The following is a 24,135-nucleotide window of genomic DNA, read 5'->3' as shown; positions in this document are numbered from 1 at the left end:
CTTGTTGGATTGTTCTCAGTTGTTCAGCCGGTTTACCAACTGACACCTTCGTGAGCTCGTGACAGTAACTGCCAACTGGAATCAGAAATAGGGGAGAATGGCATAAGAGCGAATCCTGGTATTTGGGGACCAGCGCTCTTCAAACTGAGTTAGCTTGTCCGACTTAAAAAAGAAATACTTTGATATTGTCCATGTTTAGACCGTTTGATTAGATAATATGAGCCGCGTTCTGATAAAACTGGGCATAATGCATGTGCGTAAAGTATCTCCCAGATTAGCCTGTGAAGTTCGCACAGGCTAATCAGGGACGACAGTACGCTTTATGGTATTTTTAGTTTCATGGAAGTCCCTTCTTACCAATAATCAATTTAAGGCGGAAAGTGTCGTCCCTGATTAGCCTGTGCGGACTTCACAGGCTAATCTGGGACGACTCTTTACGCACATGCATTATGCCAAGTTTTCTCAGAACGCGACGCATTTAAACACTCAGTAGTATGCATTCATCGGTGAAAGAAATTCTAGTAAAATGTACTCGTTCGTTGTTTACCGCTCAATAAAGAACTGGTAAAGGTTCTGATGCATAAGCGTTTAACCCTGCGGTGACATTCTAAGTGATTTCATAACGATGGATTGAGTGTTGTTTGTGTGCAGAAAAAAACGAGTATTCGAAAACATCTATAGAGGACTTGTATGAGTTTAATATTTGTCTATGCTGCTTTCATACTGTGACCTTTTCCTTGCTAAATGGGTATCTTAACCATGAAAGCAGCGTTTTTATTTGTTGCAAAATAAGCGAGTAGGATATTGCAAATAAGTACAGTAATCGATTACTGATTGGGAAAGAACGTAGTTGGGTCTTCGAAAAAAGGAATCTTTTTAAAATGCGCGGATGGCGTTTTACCCGAGGTTGAAGATTTATTTTTTTTTAAACGCACGTGGCGCTTTCTTTTGATGAAAGCGTTTTAGAGCCGTCGCATATGACAGTTAAGCGCTATGTAGGGACGGCGACTTACGAAACAAGAAATGTCGAAGGTGCACTATCACCAAGTTTCGGCCTGTGTGTAACTGTTTGCCAATGTAGTAGGCATACGTTGTCAATGTTTTCATCGTGTGGTGAGAAAACAGTGGCAAAACATGTGCGTTAATTTCGCACGTATAGACAAACATCGCGAACTCCATTAGCATGAATTTGACGCATTGATTGTTTCCAATCTTTGCATTCGAGACCATAACAACATACATATACCTGGCAGTGACCTGTATGCATGATCAGATCGAGTGTCCTTCAAATGAGTCGTGTTTTGTGAAAAGAGGATTTAAAGGGGCCTTTTCACAGATTTTTGCATTTTTTAACTTATTCATTAAATGCTTTAAATCGATAAATGTAAACATTGGATCGTAAAATCTCCAGTAAAAAATCAAGAATAAAATTTAAAAAAGGAAAAGAACATTGTCCGGACCAGGTTTCGAACCAGTAACCCCTGGAGTCCTGCCAGAGTCCTGAAGTAAAAACGCTTTAGCCTACTGAGCTATTCCGCCGAGTACATTTACTTGAAGTATTTTATACCTTATATAAGCAATCTTCGTAGTTTCACAAAATTTAACGACAAAAACAGAACTCTCCAAATTATTCAATCGTTTCGCGTTGCAACGCTTTATAATTTTTAGGTTTTAAAATCGTCAAAAGATGCATATAATGGCTATATTAGACCATGGTAAATGTTCAGTATTACTGTTTCCTCACAAATATCATAACTAAAACGAAAATTTGCGAATCTGAAACAACTTTTTTCAATTTTGTCAATTTACCAAAGCGTGAAAAGATCCCTTTAATTCATGTGCGTAAAGTGTCATCCCATATTAGCCTGGGTAGTCCGCACAGGCTAATCAGGGACGACACTTTCCGCTTTTGATATGTTCAGTTTAAAGAAAGTCTCTTCTTAGCAAAAAGCTAGTTTAGGCTGGAAGTGTCGTCCCTGATTAGCCTGTGCAGACCTTACAGGCTAATCTGTGACGACACTTTACGCACATACATTATGCCTAGTTTTCTCAGAACACGACTTTAATGATGATATTTTAATAGACTGTAATAATGTAGTAAATATATCGTTTCATTTAGGGATAAAATCAATAAGAAATTATGTTTAAAACAAAACGATATAATAATGTGTTTCATTGATAATTTGAAAACAAATCGAATAAACGCTCAAAGCATGTAAAATGCGGTGGTATGTTTAAAAATTTCGAATATTCAAAGGTGCTGCTTTGATAATATTGAATATTATTCCGAATGAATCGAATATGAATTTGTTAAAAGTGATAAATGCATTCAGATTCATTGACAATGTTCTTTATAACGAGAATCCGTCAACAAATCCCTAAATGTCGTGTATTTATTTCCATTCACATTTAAATAAAAGCGGTTTTTTATTGTATGTTCATCCGTTTAAGGGTATTAAAACGGAGGCAACTTTTCGTAAATATGGTTAATGCACACTTTTTTTTTTAAATTTATGAGGTCATTGCGCATACGAGGCTGTATGATTTAAGGACCCGAAGTTTGTCCCAGCATTCCTACCTAATTAAATTACTAGATCCACGAAAGTTGAGATGAATTTTTAATAAGGCTGCAACTTGCAGCTACTTGTGTTTTAGTGACAGGCATCTGCTGTTGAAGTGATATTTTGCTTTTCGTGAAAACTTGAGTACCCAGAGAAAACAACATCTGTCGGGTATGCTGCCGACTTGGTAAGATCACATGCGCCGCGAACGGGCATTGATCCAAGGTGAAAAGCACGTGTACCAGCCACTGCGCCAACCGGACAGCCTTTCGCGCACGTGACCCTCAAATTTCATAGTTTATTCACGTGTACTTCTGCGTCTACACGATTGCATGCACGGTTGAACCTGCATGTGTGAACCTTCAGAGGAATATTTTACTTTTGAGCCATAACCGGTCAAATTTACCCCGGCTGCTCGGGTATTCGCCTAAGATATAATTTTGATCCAAAGAGAAGTGCACGGTCGCCAATGCGACCTAAATGCGCACCGCTAGACCAAAGATCTATCAATATATATGTTTATTCATAGATATTTGGCCACTCATAATAGACGTGATATGTATAGTATGCCTTCTCGGTCCACTCAACATATCTAGTCACGTTTCCTATGGAATACCAATACGCATGATGTTCTATGCTTAGCCCGTAATTGCATTAAGTAGTTTCAAATACATGATTTTTACTTCTTTAACCCGCATCATTATATATAATTCGGTATGAACGTATTCGTCAAACATTTGTACATGTCGTTTGTGTGTGTGTGTGTGTTTTTGTATAAAAAATACATTTTACCATTAATTTGTTATTGACCAAATTAAATATCATGGTAAATATTAAGTGCATGTAAACGCCTGTGATGTGATATGATAAACCGTATTTCATAGTTAGCGGTTTGTGGTCCACTCCACACTTAAACTTTGCCGACAAGTCACGTTTTTCCATTAAATTCCAATACGCATGATGTTCTATTTTTAGTCCATTATTGCATGAAGTAGTTCCCATTACCTGTTTATTTGCTTCATAAAACTGCATTATCATGTAAATTTCGGTATGCACCTATTCGTTAGAAGGTGATTCGTGTATATTTTTTGTAAGACATTGAGAATTTACGACTGATTATTTTATCGGTTAACTCAAGATCACGGTCAAGGTTAAGTGCGCGGAGGGATGTATTGTCTTCGCATGTGTATCAATAGGTCACATGCGAGAACTCTGTCTACATGACTTTCCTTGTATTTGTCCATGAAAACTGCGAATAGTCATCAATGCTGGAGATTATGTTGCGAAAACAGTATTAAAGTGTAACTGGAGTTTTGGATTTTATCGTGGCAAAGATTTTGCTAGTGCCTATCAAGACGATAAAACTACCGTTTGTTTTATATAAACATTATTTTTTGCTGCTGACCTAGTTTTCAGCATGATATGTAGTATGTACACACATGACACGGTATGTATACTGTCTTACATTTGTTTTCAAATTATTGACATATATACATTAATAATATTTTAAAATTGTATTTAAAACCTATGATTTTTGCCATTTCTATACTAAGTATATTTCCACAGTGCATTATCGATACGTATTAGTTAACATGAATAGTCGGTTAAACCTACAAGTGCAAGGTTAAAGTCAGTATATACATGTACTACGCTATACATCTTAAGTATAATCTTGTGTATTCAAATAGTCATTTTGATGTGGAAAAAAACGAAGTGATATGACGTTTCTTGATGCTAAGGGCTATTGCCTCTGGCGTATTATTTTCATACTGTTCCTGTTAGTACCGTACCCGGGGTACATGTAAGTATACTTAAGAGTACCCGGGGTACATGTTAGTAGTACCCGAGCCGACAATGACCAAACGAGCGTTAGTTAACTAGAAATGGCGCGGCAGAGGCCGACGCGTATCCCCACGCCGCATGTTTGACCCAGGGGCGCCCCATGGTTGGTTAAGGGTCCATGCCAGGGGCGTTCCTGTGGCTATTTCAGCTGATCGAGAATCGAAGCTGCGAGTGGGGGGTAGGTGCGGGAGGTGGTCTCCTCCTCCTGCTGATGGGGTTTGGGGGTCTCCCCCAAGAAATGTTTTGAAAAATTCATTATATATGGTACGTTTTGGTGTTATCTTTCAGTCACGTTTTGGTAATTTTATTCATCAATTTCTTGCTTGAAAAAGACCGATAAAAGGAAATATTTCATTAAACCTCTTACCCCCCTTAGCCCTCACTTTTTATTGCATTTTTCGAATTTTAAGAGTTTTCTTTTTTTCAGTGTGAAACTGAATTATACGCACGGGCGTTTTGCCGTATGCCTAGGAACGCCCCTGCATGCATAGTTAAAATTGACCGTATTGTCATAAGAGAAGTTCAGTATCAATTAGAAGTGAATCGTTGTAGAAATGAAGAAATTATAGTAGAAAATAGTCTAAAAGACAATTTCGGGTGGGTGTGGCCTATTATGGGCGGGGCGCCCCAGGGTTAGTAATGGGGCCATGCATAGATGAGATTGACCGTATTGCCATAAGAGAGGTTCAGTATCAATTTGAAGTAAATCAGTGTAGAAATGAAGAAATTATAGTAAAAGGCAATTTTGGGTGGGCGTGGCCTATGTGGGCGGGGCGCCCCAGGGTTGGTAATGGCGCCATGCTTAGTTGAGATTGACTGTATTGTCATAAAAGAGGTTCAGTATCAAATTGAAGTGAATAGGTGTAGAAATGAAGATATTATAGTAAAGGCAATTTTGGGTGGGCGGGGCGCCCCAGGGCTGGTAATGGGGCCATGCATAGATGAGTTTAACTGTATTGTCTTAAGAGAGGTTCAGTATCAATTTGAAGTGAATCGGTGTAGAAATGAAGAAATTATAGTTAAAGTCAATTTTGGGTGGGCGTGGCCTATGTGGGTGTGGCCTATGTGGGCCGGGCGCTCCAGGGTTGGTAATGGGGCCATACATAGTTGAGATTGACCGTATTGTCATAAGCGAAGTTCAGTATCAATTAGAATTGAATCGGTGTAGAAATGAAAATTATAGTAAAAGACAATTTTGGGTGGGTGTGGCCTATTATGGGCGGGGCGCCCCAGGGTTGGTAATGGGGCCTTACATAGTTGAGATTGACTGTATTGTCATTAGAGATGTTCAGTATCAATTTGAAGTAAATCGGTGTAGAAATGAAGAAATTATTGTAAAAGGCAATTTTGGGTGGGCGTGGCCTATGTGGCCGGGGCGCCCCAGGGTTGGTTATGGCGCCATGCATAGTTGAGATTGACCGTATTGTCATAAAAGAGGTTCAGTATCAATTTGAAGTGAATCGGTGTAGAAATGAAGAAATTATAGTAAAAGGTTATTTTGGGTGGGCGTGGCGCCCAGGGTTGGTAATGGGGCCGTGCATAGTTGAGATTAACTGTATTGTCATAAGAGAGGTTCAGTTTCAATTTGAAGTGAATCGGTGTAGAAATGAAGACATTATAGTAAAAGGCAATTTTGGGTGGGCGTGGCTTATGTGGCCGGGGCGCCCCAGGGTTGGTAATGGGGCCATGCATAGCTGATATTGACCGTATTGTCATAAGAGAGGTTCAGTATCAATTTGAAGTGAATAGGTGCAGAAATGAAGAAATTACAGTAAAAGGCAATTTTGGGTAGGCGTGGCCTATGTGGGCGGGGTGCCCTAGGGTTGGTAATGGGGCCATGCATAGCTGAGAATGACCGTATTGTCATAAGAAAGGTTCAGTATTGATTTGAAGTGAATCGGTGTAGAAATGAAGAAATTATAGTAAAAGACAATTTTGGGTGGGCGTGGCCTATGTGGCCGGGGCGCCCCAGGGTTGGTAATGGGGCCATGCATAGCTGAGATTGACCGTATTGTCATAAGAGAGATTCAGTATCAATTTGAAGTGAATCGGTGTAGAAATGAAGAAATTATAGTAAAAGGCAATTTTGGGTGGGCGTGGCCTTTGTGGGCGGGGTTCCCTAGGGTTGGTTATGGGGCCATGCATACATGTAGCTGAGATTGACCGTATTTTCATAAGAGAGGTTCAGTATCAATTTGAAGTGAATCGGTGTAGGAATGAAGAGATTATAGTAAAAGGCATTTTGGGTGGGCGTGGCCTATGTGGCCGGGGCGCCCCAGGGTTGGTTATGGGGCCATGCATAGTTGAGATTGACCTTAGTGTCATAAGAGGGGCTCAGTATCAATTTGAAGTAAATCGGTGCAGAAATGAAGAAGTTAATGTAAAATAACATAAAAAAAAGTGAAAATCTCTGACCCGGCCCCGCCCCAACCCCCATAACTTTTGACCCAGGGGTCAGATCAAAATTCCGTCACTGTCACCGTCGCACATATGCTCATAGCTACCATGTATAGGTTTTTTTTGGGGTCCGATTTTATAGCCGAAATTCGTCTATGTTCCCAATCCCAAAAAGTATACTTTTTTCCCAAAATTCCCAATTTACAAAAAAATACAATTATGTTTTTTTTTAAAGATTTTTTTAGAAAGAAGTGTCTAATGCGTATTTTATCTCAATTTAAATTCCATTACATCTAACAAAGTATTATATGATTTTGTTCTTTTAATTGGAATGATTATAAAGATTTATATCAAATTTAGTATTTCCCTAATCAGTGGACTTTTCGTGTGAAACAAAAGGCTGATGAATTTATTTCCCCAATTTCATGAAAATGCTGCTAAAATTCCCAATTCCAAAGACATGGGCTATCATCCCAAAAAGTGGGAAAAAACCCTGATGTATGTAAGTTTCAAGGTTCTAGTGCTAATAATGTAGGAGGAGCAGGTGGCCAGTACGGACGGACGAACGGACAGACTCACTTCACCACAATATCCCCACCTTTTCTCCGAAAAACGTGGGGATAATAAGTGTCTTTCATGAGTGAAAAGTGACATAATTCGACATTGTCATGTAAACGTTGTTTTCATTAACAGGGAATAAATTATTAGTGATATGACTGTTGATTGATTTATTTTGACTATGAAATATACAGTAGCTAGTCATGAAATGTAAACAACCAAAATATACTGACACTCATTTGTACGCGCGTTCTCTCTATTTTCAGTCTTAAGTACATGTAAACATGTTGTATACAAAAAGTCGTGAGACTCGTGCAGTGTTATTGGTTGCGAGTTACATCACGGACTCTAGATAAGATACGCTCTGTTACATTCATGTGCAAAAATGAGCCAATTTAGCCCTTAAGAAAATGAAAATAAATATATTCACAACTGGTTAGTTGGTAACTTAGAGGTCAAAACATTGACCTGGCACTCATTAATATTATAAATATAAATTATACGCTTGAATTGTTGTATATTGTACGATACGCAAGAGAAATATAGTGGGCGTAGGTAAATAGTCCCAAGTAAACTTAGCCTTAGTGAAATGTATTTAACAACACGTTTTGGTTAAACCAGTTTCCACCCATAACCAATCAACTGTCTAAATAATTTGATTAAAGTCACGAAATTATTTGAAATTCACATTTTGCATCATGTTGATACTAATTGCTGTAGAATATAAATAAAAAAAAACACAAAAGTTGTTTAACTCTTTATTGAGTTTGATTCACTTATATAAAAATGGTATTACAATAACAGTTAATGACAATCATTCTTCTTAATGATTGCCAGTGTGAACATAGCTTTAAACGGCTTAAAGGACGGTTGGACGAATTAAGAAGATTCTCTAACGAGGGCCAAAACACCAACTTTGGGGAAAAGGCCGCAGCCTTTTTTCGGGAAAAAAGACACAATTTTCTGGCTTTGGGGAATGGAAAATACTGACCCATTGAGGTAGATTGTAAATTGAGAGAAAAATGCATGAAATTTAAAGAAATTTCTGTAGGGAAAAGGGCCTTTTTGGTTAAGGGGAAGAAAAAGAGGCCGTTTGCGAAGAAGGGTTTTTGGCCCTGCTAACACTAACAGTTAACTGCATTGGTTTTTTGCGTGTTGGTAAATAAGTAACTCGTGAAAATATCATGGCCGCAAAAAATAAAAAAATAAAATCTGTACGTCAACGACGAGTTAAATTAAATCATAAAAGTGTATGAAGTCGGGTACCGTTTTATAGATTTTAATCGCTTCCAGAACGGATAATAATTCGTTCGTCGTAACGCGAGTTAAATTATATATGTTTGTCCTCTACCGGTTCCAGCAGAGGGGACTTATGGTTTTCGCTCTGTGCGTCTGTCTGTCTGTATGTCTGTCTGTCACACTTTTCTGGATCCTGCGATAACTTTAAAAGTTCTTAATATGTTATGCCCCTTTCGAAGAAAAGGGGGTATATTGTTTTCGCACTGATTGTTTTCTAGTTGTATCTAGACAATATCTAGGTCAAGTTAGAATATGCCGGGTCAAAAACTATGTCACGGGGTCACTAAGTGCATTTCAAGGATTTAGTATTTAGCTTTCGAAAAATGCTCATTACTTCTATCAAAGCGTTTATAGGGGGCATATGTCATCCTATGGTGACAGCTCTTGTTAATGAAACTTGAAACATGGATAGATGGCAATATGGACATTATGCTCGTCATTTCATTTTGTTCCTACGTCAAACATTATGGTTGCTATGGCAACAAATAGACTAGAAATACTGCTGAAAATGGTGGTTTTCTGGATCCTGCGATAACTTTAGAAGTTCTTCATATTTTTTCATGAAACTTGAAACATGGACAGATGGCAATATGGACATTATGCAGGTCATTTCATTTTGTTCCTACATCAAAAATTCTGGTTGCTACGGCAAAGACAAAAAAAATCTGACAATGGTGGAATTTCTGACAATGGTGGAGCCGGAAGGGGACATATATTGCTTGGCAATAGTCTTGTTATATATACCTTTTGAAGGATTTTCAAAAATCTTGCCTCAACTGTTAAGGGCATAAAGAAGATGTGCAGTCAGTTGTTGCATGCTCAAGGTCAAGGTAATAGTTTGAGTTTGTAAAGTTTCAGCCTCCATACGCAGGGGTTTTCCTCGCTTCATTGGGAAAAGGCCATAGCCTATAGATTTTGGGAAGAAATTGCTCAATTTGGGAAGATTTATCGCTAAAATTACTGCTTTGGGAAATGAAAAAGCTGGTGTAAGTTAGGATTTTGGGAAAACTGCATGATTTTTATTTATTTAAAGAAGTTTTCAATTAAGAAGCGGCTTTTAATAGGCCTCTGTTATATAAAGCTGAAAACCTTTGATACGTGCCGGATCCATATGATATCTCTTATAAAAATTGAATGAGTTTATGATACTAATCTACATTGTTTTGGTAATAGAGACGTTGTGTAGAAGGCATAAGTCAGCCTCGGTGGTTCAATGTCAAGGTCATATTTCAAGGTAAAAAAATGGCGTATTTTCGTGTCCGGTCCTCATTTTCTTTACCCATTCAAGGATTTACATCAAACTTGGCCACTATGCAAACGTGATTGGTACGATGTTCAGAATGCATAAGTCATTAAAGCTTTTTTTGGTTTTCTTACTTGTTAGTCGAATATTCACCGCATGAAATGTGTGTTATTAAGTGCACGAGTATTCAAACCACACAATAGTGTTCGTAAATAAAAAGTATACATCGGGAAATCTTTCGACACATTCAAATCACACTTTAAGATCCACGTCATGCGAAAGAGGGTTTTATGGCGTTTCGAACAGGGTAGATCGAGCCCAGTGCAGTCTAGTCAGGTATCTCCTGACCAAAATGCTTGGTGTGCATGCTGGGCGATAGCTTCGCTGGGCACATTTGGCATAAGAACCATTTTCGCATGACGCTGGTTTTTTAAAATATATTTGCTTCTTGTAAATGGAACATCAAAACACAATACTTTTCGATATAAAATTGAAGTCAAGCTGTGTTATTTATAACAAACTGGCAAATTTCGGTAGCCTTTTCTGTCTTTCAACAACAATTCCCATACCAACTGACCGAGCACGACCAATATTTCTGTTTAGATAATTAACATAATTCAGTCTTTGTTGGCTGAGTTATTTGGTGAAAAGTGAGTTGTGTACTTGTTATGCCCCCTTTCGAAGAAAATGGGGCATATAGTGATCGGACTGTCCGTCTGTCTGTCTTTCCGTTACCCTTTGCGTTTAGGTTCCGAAAAATGCTCATCACTGTGTATATGGACAAGGCCTTTCCATACGCACACAATTTTTTACCTTTGTGACCTTGACCTTGAACTTAGGGTCCGCGTTTAGGTTTCGAAATCTGCGTTTAGGTTTCGAAAAATGCTCATAACTTCTATGTCCCTTGAGATATAACCTTCATATTTGGTATGCATGTGTATATGGACAAGGCCTTTCCATACGCACAAAAATTTTGACCCCTGTGACCTTGACCTTGAACTTAGGGTCCGCGTTTAGGTTTCGAAATCTGCGTTTAGGTTTCGAAAAATGCTCATAACTTCTATATCCCTTGAGATATAACCTTCATATTTGGTATGCATGTGTATATGGACAAGGCCTTTCCATACGCACACAATTTTTTACCCCTGTGACCTTGACCTTGAAGTTAGGGTCCGCGTTTAGGTTTCGAAATCTGCATTTAGGTTTTGAAAAATGCTCATAACTTCTATGTCCCTTGAGATATAACCTTCATATTTGGTATGCATGTGTATACGGACAAAGCCTTTCCATACGCACACAAATTTTGACCCCTGTGACCTTGACCTTGAACTTAGGGTCCGCGTTTAGGTTTCGAAATCTGCGTTTAGGTTTCGAAAAAAGCTCACAACTTCTATCAAGCGTTTATAGGGGGCATAAGTTATCCTATGGTGACAGCTCTTGTTTAGACCGATTTTTCAAAAGTAACTATAAACCTTGCAAACATCTAAAACTTTATACTATCCGTGTTCTTCCATTTATTTCATATGAGCAGGGTACAGAACCCTTGAATATTGCTCGAGGCCATGATCAACAGTACACAATGCTGTCACTTTATTTATATCAATAATCTGTATTTTATCTGATAACGAAGAGTGCGTTGTAACCTAGGCTAATTAATGAGCACAATCAAATGCACAGGCAGCAGTATCATAAATTTGCCCCCCCCCCGGGACCCTACCCCCCCCCCCCGAACTTACCCCTATTCTGTATGGTTCGACTTTTCAACAACGAATATTGAAAAAATACACAGTTTGAAAAAATAACCCTCGTATAGGTATTATATATACACAAGGTTTCAGTAATAGGCATATAGTGCGTTTCATACCTTGTGTATATATAATACCTATGCGAGGGTTATTGTTTCAAACTATGTATTTTTTCAATATTCGTTGTTGAAAAGTCGAACCATACAGAATAGGTGTACATTTAACAATCTGGAACCCCTGGTGTAAACTCGGGGGGGGGGGGGGGGGGGTAGAGTCCCGGTGGGGGGGGGGGGCAAATTTATGATACTGCTGCCTGTGATCAAATGTATACACACGCGTCCACTAAATGTGAAAGTACACCATGAATCACGGGTAATGTACATGCACTTACCTTAATCCAATTTCAAATTATGGTATGGGCTATGTGTTGTGATCAAGACGAAACAAACAGACACGCAGAAGCTTACCACAGCTGACCCGGATCGTTGCACATTCCGTGAATGGTCGGGTGAATTTACTTAACAAACCAGCGTAAAAATGCCTATTGATATCGATGTTTGACCTTGAATTAAGATAGAACTTATTATTATAGGAATCAAATACAGTCCGCAATCTAGATCGTCTCACATTTTACCACTTGTCCTTTGGTCACGTTTTGCGCGTGACTTCCCATTTATATATGAAATCGCCAAATATTATGATTTGCCCTCTAAATATCTTGCAAATTCAAAATAACAGATTATTTTTTTAAGGATTGTTAAGATCGTCAAAAACATTATGTTCTCGTTTATTATTATAAAAAAGTAATACATTTGAAAAATACGATTATTGAATCAAATATCATTATAATATTTTACATAGATATGGATTGAAACAATTAGTCATTAAATAAGTTTACCCTATTTAATTTATGATAATAAGTTTAGGTAGATAATAATAACATATGATGATGATTGTTTTATTGTAAAATATCAATTTCTTAAATATATAAATCACACATTTAACATAAGATATAGAGGATATTTGTTGGATTCGGTGGATTATCGATTTTAATTCACGAGTGATCATAGAAAATATATATTTTATATGATCACGAGTGAATTAAAATCGATAATCCACCGAACCCAACAAATTTTCTTTTTATTTTATGCGTTTTTTTTCACAGTTTATATACATTGTTAAAGGGTTTAACTAAAGAATTTCGCTTGGAAAATGACGTCATTTCGTAAAAAAAAATGACGTCATTTAACATAAACAGTGAAAATTATCGATAATTTTCACTGATAATTTTCATTGTTTGAAACAGTGAAATTATCAGTTTTAATTCACTGATATTTCTCTATAAACCACCGGAAAGCATAAAATAAAAAGACACAATATGTAAGTGTTTAACGTCATTTCATTTTTGGCGAATTTTTACATTTTTTGGCGCCATTTTATATTACGCCATTTATGCCGTCATCATGTACAACGTCATTTGACGTTTAAAAACATTTTTCTTTGTTATTTAAAGTGTGCAGTCAAAAGACGTAAAAATGTAGTTAACATATTATTTCCATTGTTTTGATAAAGGCATTATGCCGAAACGTCAATTAAAGGAGTATGTTAACTGTCAAAGATCATACGACAAATTCAAGTAAGAACCTAGATTTAAGCGCGATACAAAACGATTTTCGTGATCAATGCGTTCTTAAAAAACGATTTAAAGTTAGTTACTGTATTGAATTAACGACATTAAATTTTAATAAATGTTGCTTCGGTTATACATCGTCAAAAATTGCCTTGTAACGTAAACTTTTCGCAAGATTTAATACGACGACGTTATAGTTTATAAATTACAGTATACATTTTTTGTACACCGCTATGAGGTGCGAGGTGGTATCTCAAACTCGGAGCAAGAATTCGATCGGTTCCGAGCATAGCCTAGAAGCAGACGTTTTAACACGTGCAGTAACACTGTCACTGCGCACATGGAGTTCGGTGATTGCATTGTCAACCGCATACTATAAATAGATTCATGTTTAAGTCACTTCCAAACTACCTCTATAAATAGACACTTCACTCACCGCGATTTGATACCATTAACGAGTGCGATGTAAAAGAAGTCACCAGACAGCCAGAGGGATATGACGATTTTGTATAAACCGTTGGTTAAGACCGAAAAGTACACAGCGGTGTATTTCGCGTTAACGGGAGTTCACTGCATTTGCATTCGGTAGCATATAAGTATAGAGCTAGCGTTTCAAGGTCAAAGATAATCAGATTTGAAACACGTGAATGGAAAACACGTGGGCCATATATTATGTAACATTATATAAAGAACTTCTTTTTGGTGTGAAGTTGTTCAATATTGTTCGAGCGTTACTGTGAAGTTGTGATTGCGAGTACTTGCAGCTTTCGGTTGATGAACCAGCGCTTCTCAAATAACTTGTAAAATCGGTCATTAGAATGAATAGATTCATTTGTGAATCTGACTGGGGAAAAAGTGTGCGCATTTCCGTACTCCTTGGCGAAAACCGCAAAGCGCATTCTATCGTATCATGTAACAGATGGATGTGACAGGTATGAGACGGTGGGTAGTGCGCAAAACCCGTGGCCCTAGTTCTTCTTGAATGCTCTGTGCTTTTATAAGTACATACGTACAGCTCAGAGGGTCAATAGCTGGGAGTTGTATTATTGCAACTACCTCTGGCCCATGATGAGATAGTGGGTAGTGGGCAAGCCCCCCTGGCCCGGAGCCTTAATTTAAGGTCAATGCCATAAATACTGGGCAGATATAAAACATCAGTTTTGCATGAGTTTGACAATGAACAGTCATATAACTGAGCGGAGTGACTTACATGGTGAGACGGATTGTCACATGCAAAAACCATGTCATTGGTATCTAAATATGTAAACAATTTATGGCTAGGTAACTCGCGTTGATATGTTTATGATCATATTTATAGAACCAACGATAATTTCCTAGCTGTCGGCAATGAATCGACAGTTTAACTAGAATGACATTGCGATCCATAGCTTTCAATGTGCAACGATATCGCTGGTATATCGGTATACCGCGGTAAATTCAAGCTTAGCTTAAACACGCGTGAATTCCATTTGACCTGGCACTCTAGTTCTTTATGCTCAAGCATTGTATTTGACTCTATACGCCTCATAGTTGATACGTACATGTTACGTTTACTCGTGGAATTCGAGACATACATCATATGCAAAATTTAGGTTATGACCCATCAATATTTGTACATGCTGTGGATTGAGAAATTACAGCTGATCGCACTGTAGCAAGAAGATTGAATCCTATACTGACTATAGTTTCTGACTATATCCAATTAATGGGCTATATTTACTCTGTGGTTTACAGTCATTTATTTTATAATTATGTAATAATGTTCCCATTAAATTAATCCTAATTAGTTGATTACCAAGAAATACAATGTTTGTATTTGCACTCATTCCTTGAATAAATGAACTCAACAACAAAATTGAAATAGTCAAGAGATTTAAAGTATCTAACAAAAAGGAATAGAAATACTTCCTTAAATGCACAAACTTCATTTGCCGATCTAAAATTAATGATCTTAATGTTTTATTTTAATTGTCTAATACCGAACCCTGCTATATTTACAACAAACAAAGATTCTGATACAAGTTGCCAATTCATACCATATATCTGTGAACGAGTTCATGAATATTGTTATTTAGTGCACCTTTGGTGAGCTTACCTACATATTTCCTTGATGAGTTTAATCATAATCATATGAATTGACAAGTGTCAGATCTTTTTTATAACACTAATTCAATTACGCATTTAGACAATTATTATTAAGTTAAATTTATTAGGTTTGACATGTAGTAATATTGAAACAAACTAATTGCAATTGATAAGTTTTTCAACAAAATTAATTAAATGAAAGCATAACAAAAAAAAGTAATTAACTTACACCGAGCCTTGGAATTTTGGTACTTCTTCTGGCACTGTTCACCAGTTTTTGCGACACCAAATTCTCTGAAAGTTTAATTAAAACAATTGTATGATGTATAGCAATATTTATGAAACACATAACATTTCATGTTTGACATCATGACTGTCGATTAGTTTAATATAAACGACATACAGGGTTATAGTTATCAATGTAAACGTGTAGTAAATGAAAAGTTCGTTTGGAAATGTGCAGATTATAATCAGATACGAATAAAACACAAATGGGTACGAATCTAACAGGGTACGAGATGAAAACTAAAACAATAGACCTCCTTAAATGGTAAACTTATCTTTGAAACCACAAATATTCATTTTTAATACTTAAATAACAATTCACTTGTGCAAATTTTGGAAACAAAGAACGTGCAACTGTACCATAAATCATAACAAATGTTTGAAACTAAAACACATTCCACAATCACATCCGAAATCCGTAAGTACAATTTGCTGAGTGGTTATGCCCCTTGTATACATAGTGCAATATTCGGCGCTAGTAAAAACGACATCGGTAGCAAATCCAAAAGTAAGCTATTAAATAAAATATTACAACTACAAGACAGATACGATAATAACATATAACTTACACTGATATTCTGCTCGACACCTCGTCCCATTTTTTTCTTCGAATAACCAAAATCTTTTCGGCTCCGAGCCACTTATACTCGCCGATAGAAGGCTCCAGCGGTCCCGAACCAGCGCATTAAAAACATACTCTGGCTCGGACCAATCTGGACCTGCTGGCGCTTCGTTTCGCTGTCTTCAACTGCCAAACACTCCATTCAATAAGTTATATCAAACATGTCCGCTACTATTTTTGACACTATTTGGCGCGTTTTCCCTACTTGAGAGTTCGCTTAGTCGTGACGTCATTAAAAAAACACAATCTTATTGAAGTCTATTTCCAAATGCGTTCGTGAATACGAATCCTGAGTCTGTCTTTAGTAAGTCTAAGTCTGAGTCAAAGTCTGAGTTTGAGTCCAAGTTTGAGTTTATTATTGATGAATACGGCTCCAGTTGTGAAATTTTATCAATATAAACTAATTATTGCAAAAAATACGGTATTTTATAACTTTTCTTTTTTCGCAATTCGTGTATGACAGGGATTTCAAAAACAATAAAGCTGGCGTCGTGATTATTAAAAGTGTAATCTGTTTATCCTAGTTTATGTATACAGTATACAGGTAATAGTGAAATGAAAGCAATTTTTCTTTCCATGTTACAATGCTGTTCAAGATATTTGTTATGAAACATGCTGAAATAACTCCGTATTTTTTTGTCAGAATGTGCAAGAAGAAGAAATAAAAGCATGAAAGCGCTTGTACAAAAGCAGTGAAAAAATGAATTTACCTAAAGTATATATATATATATATATATATAAAATTATATTTAACTTATTAATACGCTATTTATTTTTAAGGCAAATACAAAATTAAACAGTTATACAAATAATGATAATGATTATACAGGTATTTGGAGACTAGAAATATCTTTCTTTTTCTTTTTACCGTAATATTTAAGTGTACATATCACACGTGATTAGACAATAACAATATTTTCCACTCAAAATGGCATACTATAGTGTCCCGGTATGCTTTTGTTTAGGTTACAAATACACGTCATGGACCTGTACGTTTTCTGTGATTTATCTCCACATCACAGGTCGTGAAATTCAAACAGTGTCAACAGCATACACGTGTTTATCGTTCACGTGTTTGACAGACTGACCAAACACTGACCTTGAACTGCTGCGTATAGCAGCGTTGAAATCGGGCTATGGGTATATCACATATCGCATTGTTGAAGTGCAATTTACATCGATTTATTAATACTGTTAAATGTTGGAATGTTTATGTGGAATACGAAAATTTGAATTTTATTGACATTATTATAGTTATATATATATATAACATAAGGCAAAATACACACAAAAAGATGATTATAGACATCCGTAACAACCAGGTTATTCTAAGAACCGCACCGATTTTGAACCGTTCACATATTTATACCGAGCCAACATGTTTGTATATGCGTCGTATAGACAGTTGCGGAAAAAAGAGATGCATTTAATTAACTTCATTGAATGAAAATGAGCCTCTCAGAACAATGGAAGTCAGGACTTAAAACAAGTTATGAGATCGTACATGAAGTTACGCACATTGTTTCCATCCGGGGGAAATATATGTAAAATTAGCCAACCCAATATATATTATACTAGGGGGTTGGCGTTGTCAATTGACATGTCAAATGTCGAGAAATGCGAATCAAACACATTTCCAGAATGGGCGGATTTTTAAATAAAGTGAATGGCATTGTTTGGCGTATTGTCGCGCGCAAGGCAGATGAGCATCTGTGTACAAACTACGTTTACGGCTCTTTTGCTCAAAACTTTCCCGTAGTGAGACCTTACGCTTAGCCCCCCTTAGTGGATTTTTCTATTACCCCTAAACACTCAATTATTGCGTAACCTTGATAGCTATGCCTGTTCCGTAGCAGAAAGGTTACATTTGACTGTCATGTGACTGTCAAGCAGTCAACTTATCACAGTCACCGTTGATTCGTGAACGTTGCACAGGGGTTTTCAGCCGTATATAACAGAGGCCTATTAATGGCCGCTTCCAAATTGAAAATTTCTTTAAAATCGTGCAGTTTTCCCAAAAATCCTACTTTACACCAGCTTTTTCATTTCCCAAAGCAGTAATTTTAGTGAAAATTCTTCCCAAAACGAGCAATTTATTCCCAAAATCCATAGGCTAGGGCCCTTCCCAATGTAGCGAGGAAAACCCCTGTTGCAAGAAAGGATTTTAGTTAACAAAGCACTTATTTGTTCAGTATCTACAAGGAGCGCAACTGCGTAAAAATCATGCACACTGACTTCGCATTGTTTCTCCTCCTGCTACTGTCTGAAACATTGGTCATTGAAAACCGTGGAAACGAGAAAACGCTCAATAGTTGTTTTTATTGTTTTGTCCATAATTATTTCACGAGCGGAACAGTCTTTAAGAAGATAAATAACAATTTCAACTGCAAAGAGAATAAGGATTTCCCGACGTAATGTTATTGGAATTTTTATGTGATAAATGGATAATTTTGAGTTCGGATCTCCCTCGAAATACGATATACGAGTTACTGCCAGTAATTGTTATGTCCGTGAACTTCACGGAACAGAGAAACCATGCGGTACAATAATGTACGTATTTCTCAATCGCTCCAGGCCTCGAGCCTTCAAGGTCAAAATCACAACGCATTATTAACGATTACAGCTGAACATTTGTTGCATTGTCAAAAAGCATAGAAGCGTGTCGAGACGAAGTGAAGCGTGCACAAAACCGGTCGCGTGATCGAAGGTGAAGGACGCAAACTTGTAAATGTTAAATACAGGTTATCCTCAAAAGAATTATTGGCGATCGCATATTTGTGACAATGACTCTATTTTGTTCATTGTTATGTCGTGTTATATATTTATTTAATAAAGAAAACAACAGGTTTGTTTCATTTTCCACTGTAAGGCTCAAATATTGCCAAAAGCCCATTGCATGGTATGTAGTAAGACTTTAAGTCGCATGCCTTATTGTAAATATAGCGGGACATCGTGGACGTTTAAATCATGAATAGGAATGAAGCTGCATTAGAACTTATAGCTGCATGCAGACATAAGTTTAATTCATAAATTAGGAACAAGGGTGCATTCACACTTTTCACCAACTGCATGCACTTAATGTTTAGCGTATGATTGACTGATAGTCCATATAAGCGGACTCCCAGAGCCTTTGATAATTTTTCCTATGGCGGCTCAGCCCATTGGGCTATAAAGCTTAGAGTTGAATTATTGCAACTAAGCGTATGCATACTGCTTTGACGTGGTTAATTGATGCACTTAAAATACTGTATGTATGTTATGTTTAAAGTATGTTTTAACTTCTTATATCAACCTCTATAAATTATATTTCCGAAATCTTGTTTCAACGGTCTCCTTGATCAAGATTAGCCGAGCATATGCCCTCGACGGGCTATATCGAATTTGACCACAGTGTGACCTCAAATTCACATGTTGTATACGCACACTCGCTTGCACGCGAGCTGTATTTAGCGCAAAGGAAGGTAATCATGTACTAACTTATTGATCTATTTGTTTACGTGGTCTGAAGTAACAAACACTCTCATACATCAAATAGCTTCTTATAGTGAAAGTGAATATTGTGGATTAAATTCTTTAATCATGTGAGTGAAACGGGTTTTTTGCGATGAATAATTGTTATCAATTACTAGTAGGTCATTAGTTTGTACTATGTCGAGTACGATTGACAATTTGAGTGAAACTTTATAGCGCATCAATCGTGTTTCATCAGATTAATGTTTGTTGTTCATTCTCATCCTACTCCTCATAATCATTATCATGATCAATGATCAATTAACATGATCAATAATAATAATAATTTGTGTGTGTGTGTATGTAGAAGTTCATGAGTGTCCTGCTATTAGTTTTTTTAACGGCTTAAGACATCATCTTGGAATTTCATAAGACGTTTGAGAACATTTGCTACATATTAAACTACATTGACATCATTATTATCATCGCCATAGGCGGAGGGATATTGTTTTGGCGTTGTACGTCCGTCCGGAGCCATATCTTGGAAGTGCTTTGGCGGATTTCATTGAAACTTGGTATGAGTATATATATGGATAAGAGGATGATGCACGCCAAATTCACCATCTGTTAATAATGGAGTTATGGCCCTTTTTATGATTCACGGGTATGGATTCCTCGTGATGATTGTAGTACGCGATCTTCATTGATATCATGGCGCGTATTTTCGTTTCTTATGATCTGATAGACTCCCCCGCCCCCCCCCCCCCCCCCCCCCCCCCCTGTGTCCAAATATGTAAGGAAAAATAGGAGTTGTTCAATTAAACGATTGCAGGCTGGTCGAATGTTACATAACAACACTGCCGTTGCAGGTCATGTAAAACACAAGTTTTGACGTATCATAACATAGATAGCGAACTCTTTCTCTTACATCAACATAACCGGATCCAAAATAGTATTCAACATTCTTGTAACGAGGTGCGCATGTCTGGAAAGAAACGACAAGTCACAACAAGCCCGAATGCGGGAATTTATGAAAATCCAAACAGCAAACGTCATATATGTATTGTCGATGAGATAAATGGATCAAACTGACCTCCGCGCAATCCGTTTCAATCAGTTTTAGGAAGGAAAATTACATTTAAAATAACTTTTAAATGTGGACACATGGTTTCCCTGAAAATTTATAGTTTTATTTTGTGTTATTTCGTTATTTTTTATTAATTTAAAGTAATTTTGCTAGTTATATGATAAATTCAGCGATTGTGGATCCTTTAGTTGTAGTTGCAATAATACAACTCCCAGATATTGACCCTCCGGGTCTGAGCTTTACGTTTGAACGCATTCAAGCTCAGAGCATTTAAGAACAACTACATTAGTTGTATTACATAATTGTTTTCTTAGAGTTGTTTTGTTTCATTTCGGATAAACAAGGAAACCACTGTTATAGGTCAGTTCTCAGTTTGTATGTTTATTTTGCAAACTCCCGGGAGAAGAGGTATATTAGACTTTATATTTCTAAGAAATAAATGTGTTCATTCTTACAGGCTACTGTCATCATCTCTATGGTTACTGTGAAGGAGTGAACTGCAGTTAGCGAGTGAACGCGTAGCTGCGAATTCCAACTATACAACAGGCAGGAATCCATCAATATTGGTTTTCTCATTCGGCTCTCAGAGATGGCCACGCAAGGACTGAAAATCGGTGTCAGCTGTGGCAGCAGTGGTCAGCAATACCGGACAAGTTATCTTGACTTCAAACTAAAACGGCGACGAGTAAGTGAGATTATTGCTAGTGCCGAGTTGTCCCCCAGTTGTAGTGACACGGACGTACAGAGTACCGTGAGCGGGGACAGCGGGTACGGTAGTCCTTCCGACAGGGTATCAAAGGGGAAAGTGCAGGAACAAAGTGCCATCAACGTATCTGATGGTGATCATGTATTCAATATATGTAAACAGGAACAAAAGTGTGTCGAGGATTTTTTAGCTAGCATACCTAAAATGGACAATCAGCTGATAGTTCCGAATGTATCCACCAGTGGGACTGGAGACGTTCATATCGGGGTGGCTTATGTGACCTACACGAAAAACGGAATCAAACCCCTCACCGGCCTTAATGGTGAAGTGAAAATGGGTTTGATACCCATGTTGTCCTCAAATAAGGCGTTGTATTCTCTCAGCTTGAATGGATTGTCTGGAATCTCGGACGGTGCATTACCAAAGGGTGTCCAGCCTTTGTTTCTTACGTCAATGCCGAACGGGTTTGAAGTTCCAGACTTAGACTCAATCCAGTCTTTGAACAACCTGATGTCTGAGTCATCAGGTAGTAAAAACACGTCTAGTCAAAGCAGTAAGCCCCTCTCACAGTCCTCTAGACGTGTGATGACCATTGACAGCGAATCAGAATTTATTGAACATTACACAAATGGCATGTTTGAGTATCTTGGTCACCTAGGCGACAAAAGGTCGTGCGATTCCATGTCCGTTTCGTCGCATAGCTCGTCGTATCGCAGTGACTCTGACTCAGTGTACGGGAAAGGCAGCGCCGCCACCTTGACCTATGATAACAAGTACCCGATGGTGTGTGGGATATGTAATGACCGGGCTACTGGTCTGCATTATGGGATCATCACCTGTGAAGGGTAAGGGCTATGGCAGTCTTGCTGCGTACAATTTCTGTGTTGAAGTATATCCTTTGCACAGGTTCTTGATTTGTTATGGTTATTATATACAAAGGTCTTTGTTATTTTTATAAGGACCCCCCCCTCAAAAAAAAAAAAAAAAAAAATTGCGTGTTTTTTTATATAATTTTCAATTCTGGAAATCCTGCTTTAAAAACTGAGAGTAAGTTGCTCAAAATGTCCCTTGATGCAAAATCTACCAAACATAAGAAGTACAAATGTCCTGATTGATTTGTTTTCAGATTGTGTGTGGAAGTTGTATAAAATCAATTATCCAATGATTTTTTTATTGACAAAGTATCTTGTTAATTGTGATTTTGTAAACAGTCGAACTAAATCCACTGAATTCATGGATGGCTTGATTAAAGGTCTAATAAATGGTCTAGGTTTTTCCAGGCTTTGATAAAATGGTATAATTTTTTTCGGAATCTATAACTCCCTAAATAATTACTCCGAGACAAATTGCATATATTATTGACAACAAATGATAGAACTATGAGATATTGCCATCCCCTAAGTATTACTATGGCTCTCAAAGCGCCTCAAACCTAACATTGTTTTTATCCACAGGTGCAAGGGTTTCTTCAAACGCACGGTGCAGAACCGGCGGGTGTACACATGCGCAGGTGGTGGCGGAGAGTGTGAAATCAACAAGGCACAGCGGAATAGATGTCAGTACTGCCGATTTAAAAAATGTCTTCAGGCAGGCATGGTATTGGCAGGTAGGTAGACGGATTGATTAAGATTGCACTGTTAATATACATTAAGAATGTGTCAAGCCTTTGTCTGCGGCGGTATTGATTAAGAATTATGTGATATCTGATAATAACAAGTTCTACCAATACCATAAATACAATACCAGAAGTTGCTATTTAAGGAAACAAGGTAATATGCGCATAGTTCACCTTTGTTATTTAACCCTATCTCCTCCTGATCAAGATGTAAGTCATTGTTATATCTATCAGTGGGAGCCGGGAGGAGGCAGGGTATATTAACGGTATTTCTATTTTGAATTAAAAATGCTCTTGTAAAGCCTTTGTTCTAATAATCATCGGCAGCAAATAATGCGCTGAATGTACAACGTCACTTAATCCTGGCCTAAAGTATGGGCGTACATATGAATATATTGAGTCAGTTTGGCCATTGACATTTCCTCAAAAGTTCATACACTAAAAAATCGTGCGGCTACAACCTGTCATATTCAGGATGTGTTATTGATACCTTAAATGTCAAAGTTGGTTGAATGACTTTACTAGAGAAAGGCATGACTTTGACTTATTATCACCATTTTGTAAATGCATATACGAAGTCCAGCTTTGGTGTTCAGTAAAATCCTGAAATATGTCACTATGACGGTATCAACTGAATAACCATAATTGTTCTTCTATTTACAAGACATCATGTGGTGCTTATTTTGGCAATATCTGATGAATTAATTTTTCATTCACGTTGAAAGACAAACATTTGTGAAAAAGATCTTCTAGATCATCATCAATTAATTTACAAATTTCACTGACTTGTTGGAAAAACTTGGTTTTGCCCCATAAGTTATACAAAAATATTTTGTTATCTAAACCCATGAATATCTTATGAATGTATTAAACAAATGACAATGAAAATTATTTGCAATACCCATACATGACTAATTTGACTATTATTCTCGTTGACAGCTGTCAGAGAAGACAGGATGCCAGGAGGACGTAACTCCGGGGAGGTTTACAATCTGTACAAGGTAAATAGA

The 24,135-nt window shown here is 37.3% G+C and overlaps 1 protein-coding gene across 3 annotated transcripts in view; it reads left to right on the top strand.

Moving 5' to 3' along the window:
- The first annotated feature begins 3,737 nt into the window (after positions 1–3,737).
- The window catches only part of LOC127837953 (uncharacterized), a 29,305-nt gene continuing 8,907 nt past the window's right edge, over positions 3,738–24,135 (top strand). For 2 of the 3 annotated variants that reach the window (XM_052365427.1, XM_052365424.1), the window contains exons 1-4: positions 13,119–13,281; positions 21,262–22,355; positions 22,965–23,116; positions 24,065–24,126. In XM_052365427.1, the coding sequence (XP_052221387.1) occupies positions 21,394–22,355; positions 22,965–23,116; positions 24,065–24,126 (1,176 nt within the window). In that variant the 5' untranslated portion in view covers positions 13,119–13,281; positions 21,262–21,393. Of the gene's footprint in view, positions 4,009–13,118; positions 13,282–21,261; positions 22,356–22,964; positions 23,117–24,064; positions 24,127–24,135 lie in introns of those variants that run through there. The other variant, XM_052365426.1, reaches the window with a different exon arrangement.

Source organism: Dreissena polymorpha, chromosome 7 (assembly GCF_020536995.1).
Source record: "Dreissena polymorpha isolate Duluth1 chromosome 7, UMN_Dpol_1.0, whole genome shotgun sequence".
NCBI classification, from domain to species: domain Eukaryota; kingdom Metazoa; phylum Mollusca; class Bivalvia; order Myida; family Dreissenidae; genus Dreissena; species Dreissena polymorpha.
This window is presented reverse-complemented; position numbering and strand designations above follow the sequence as displayed.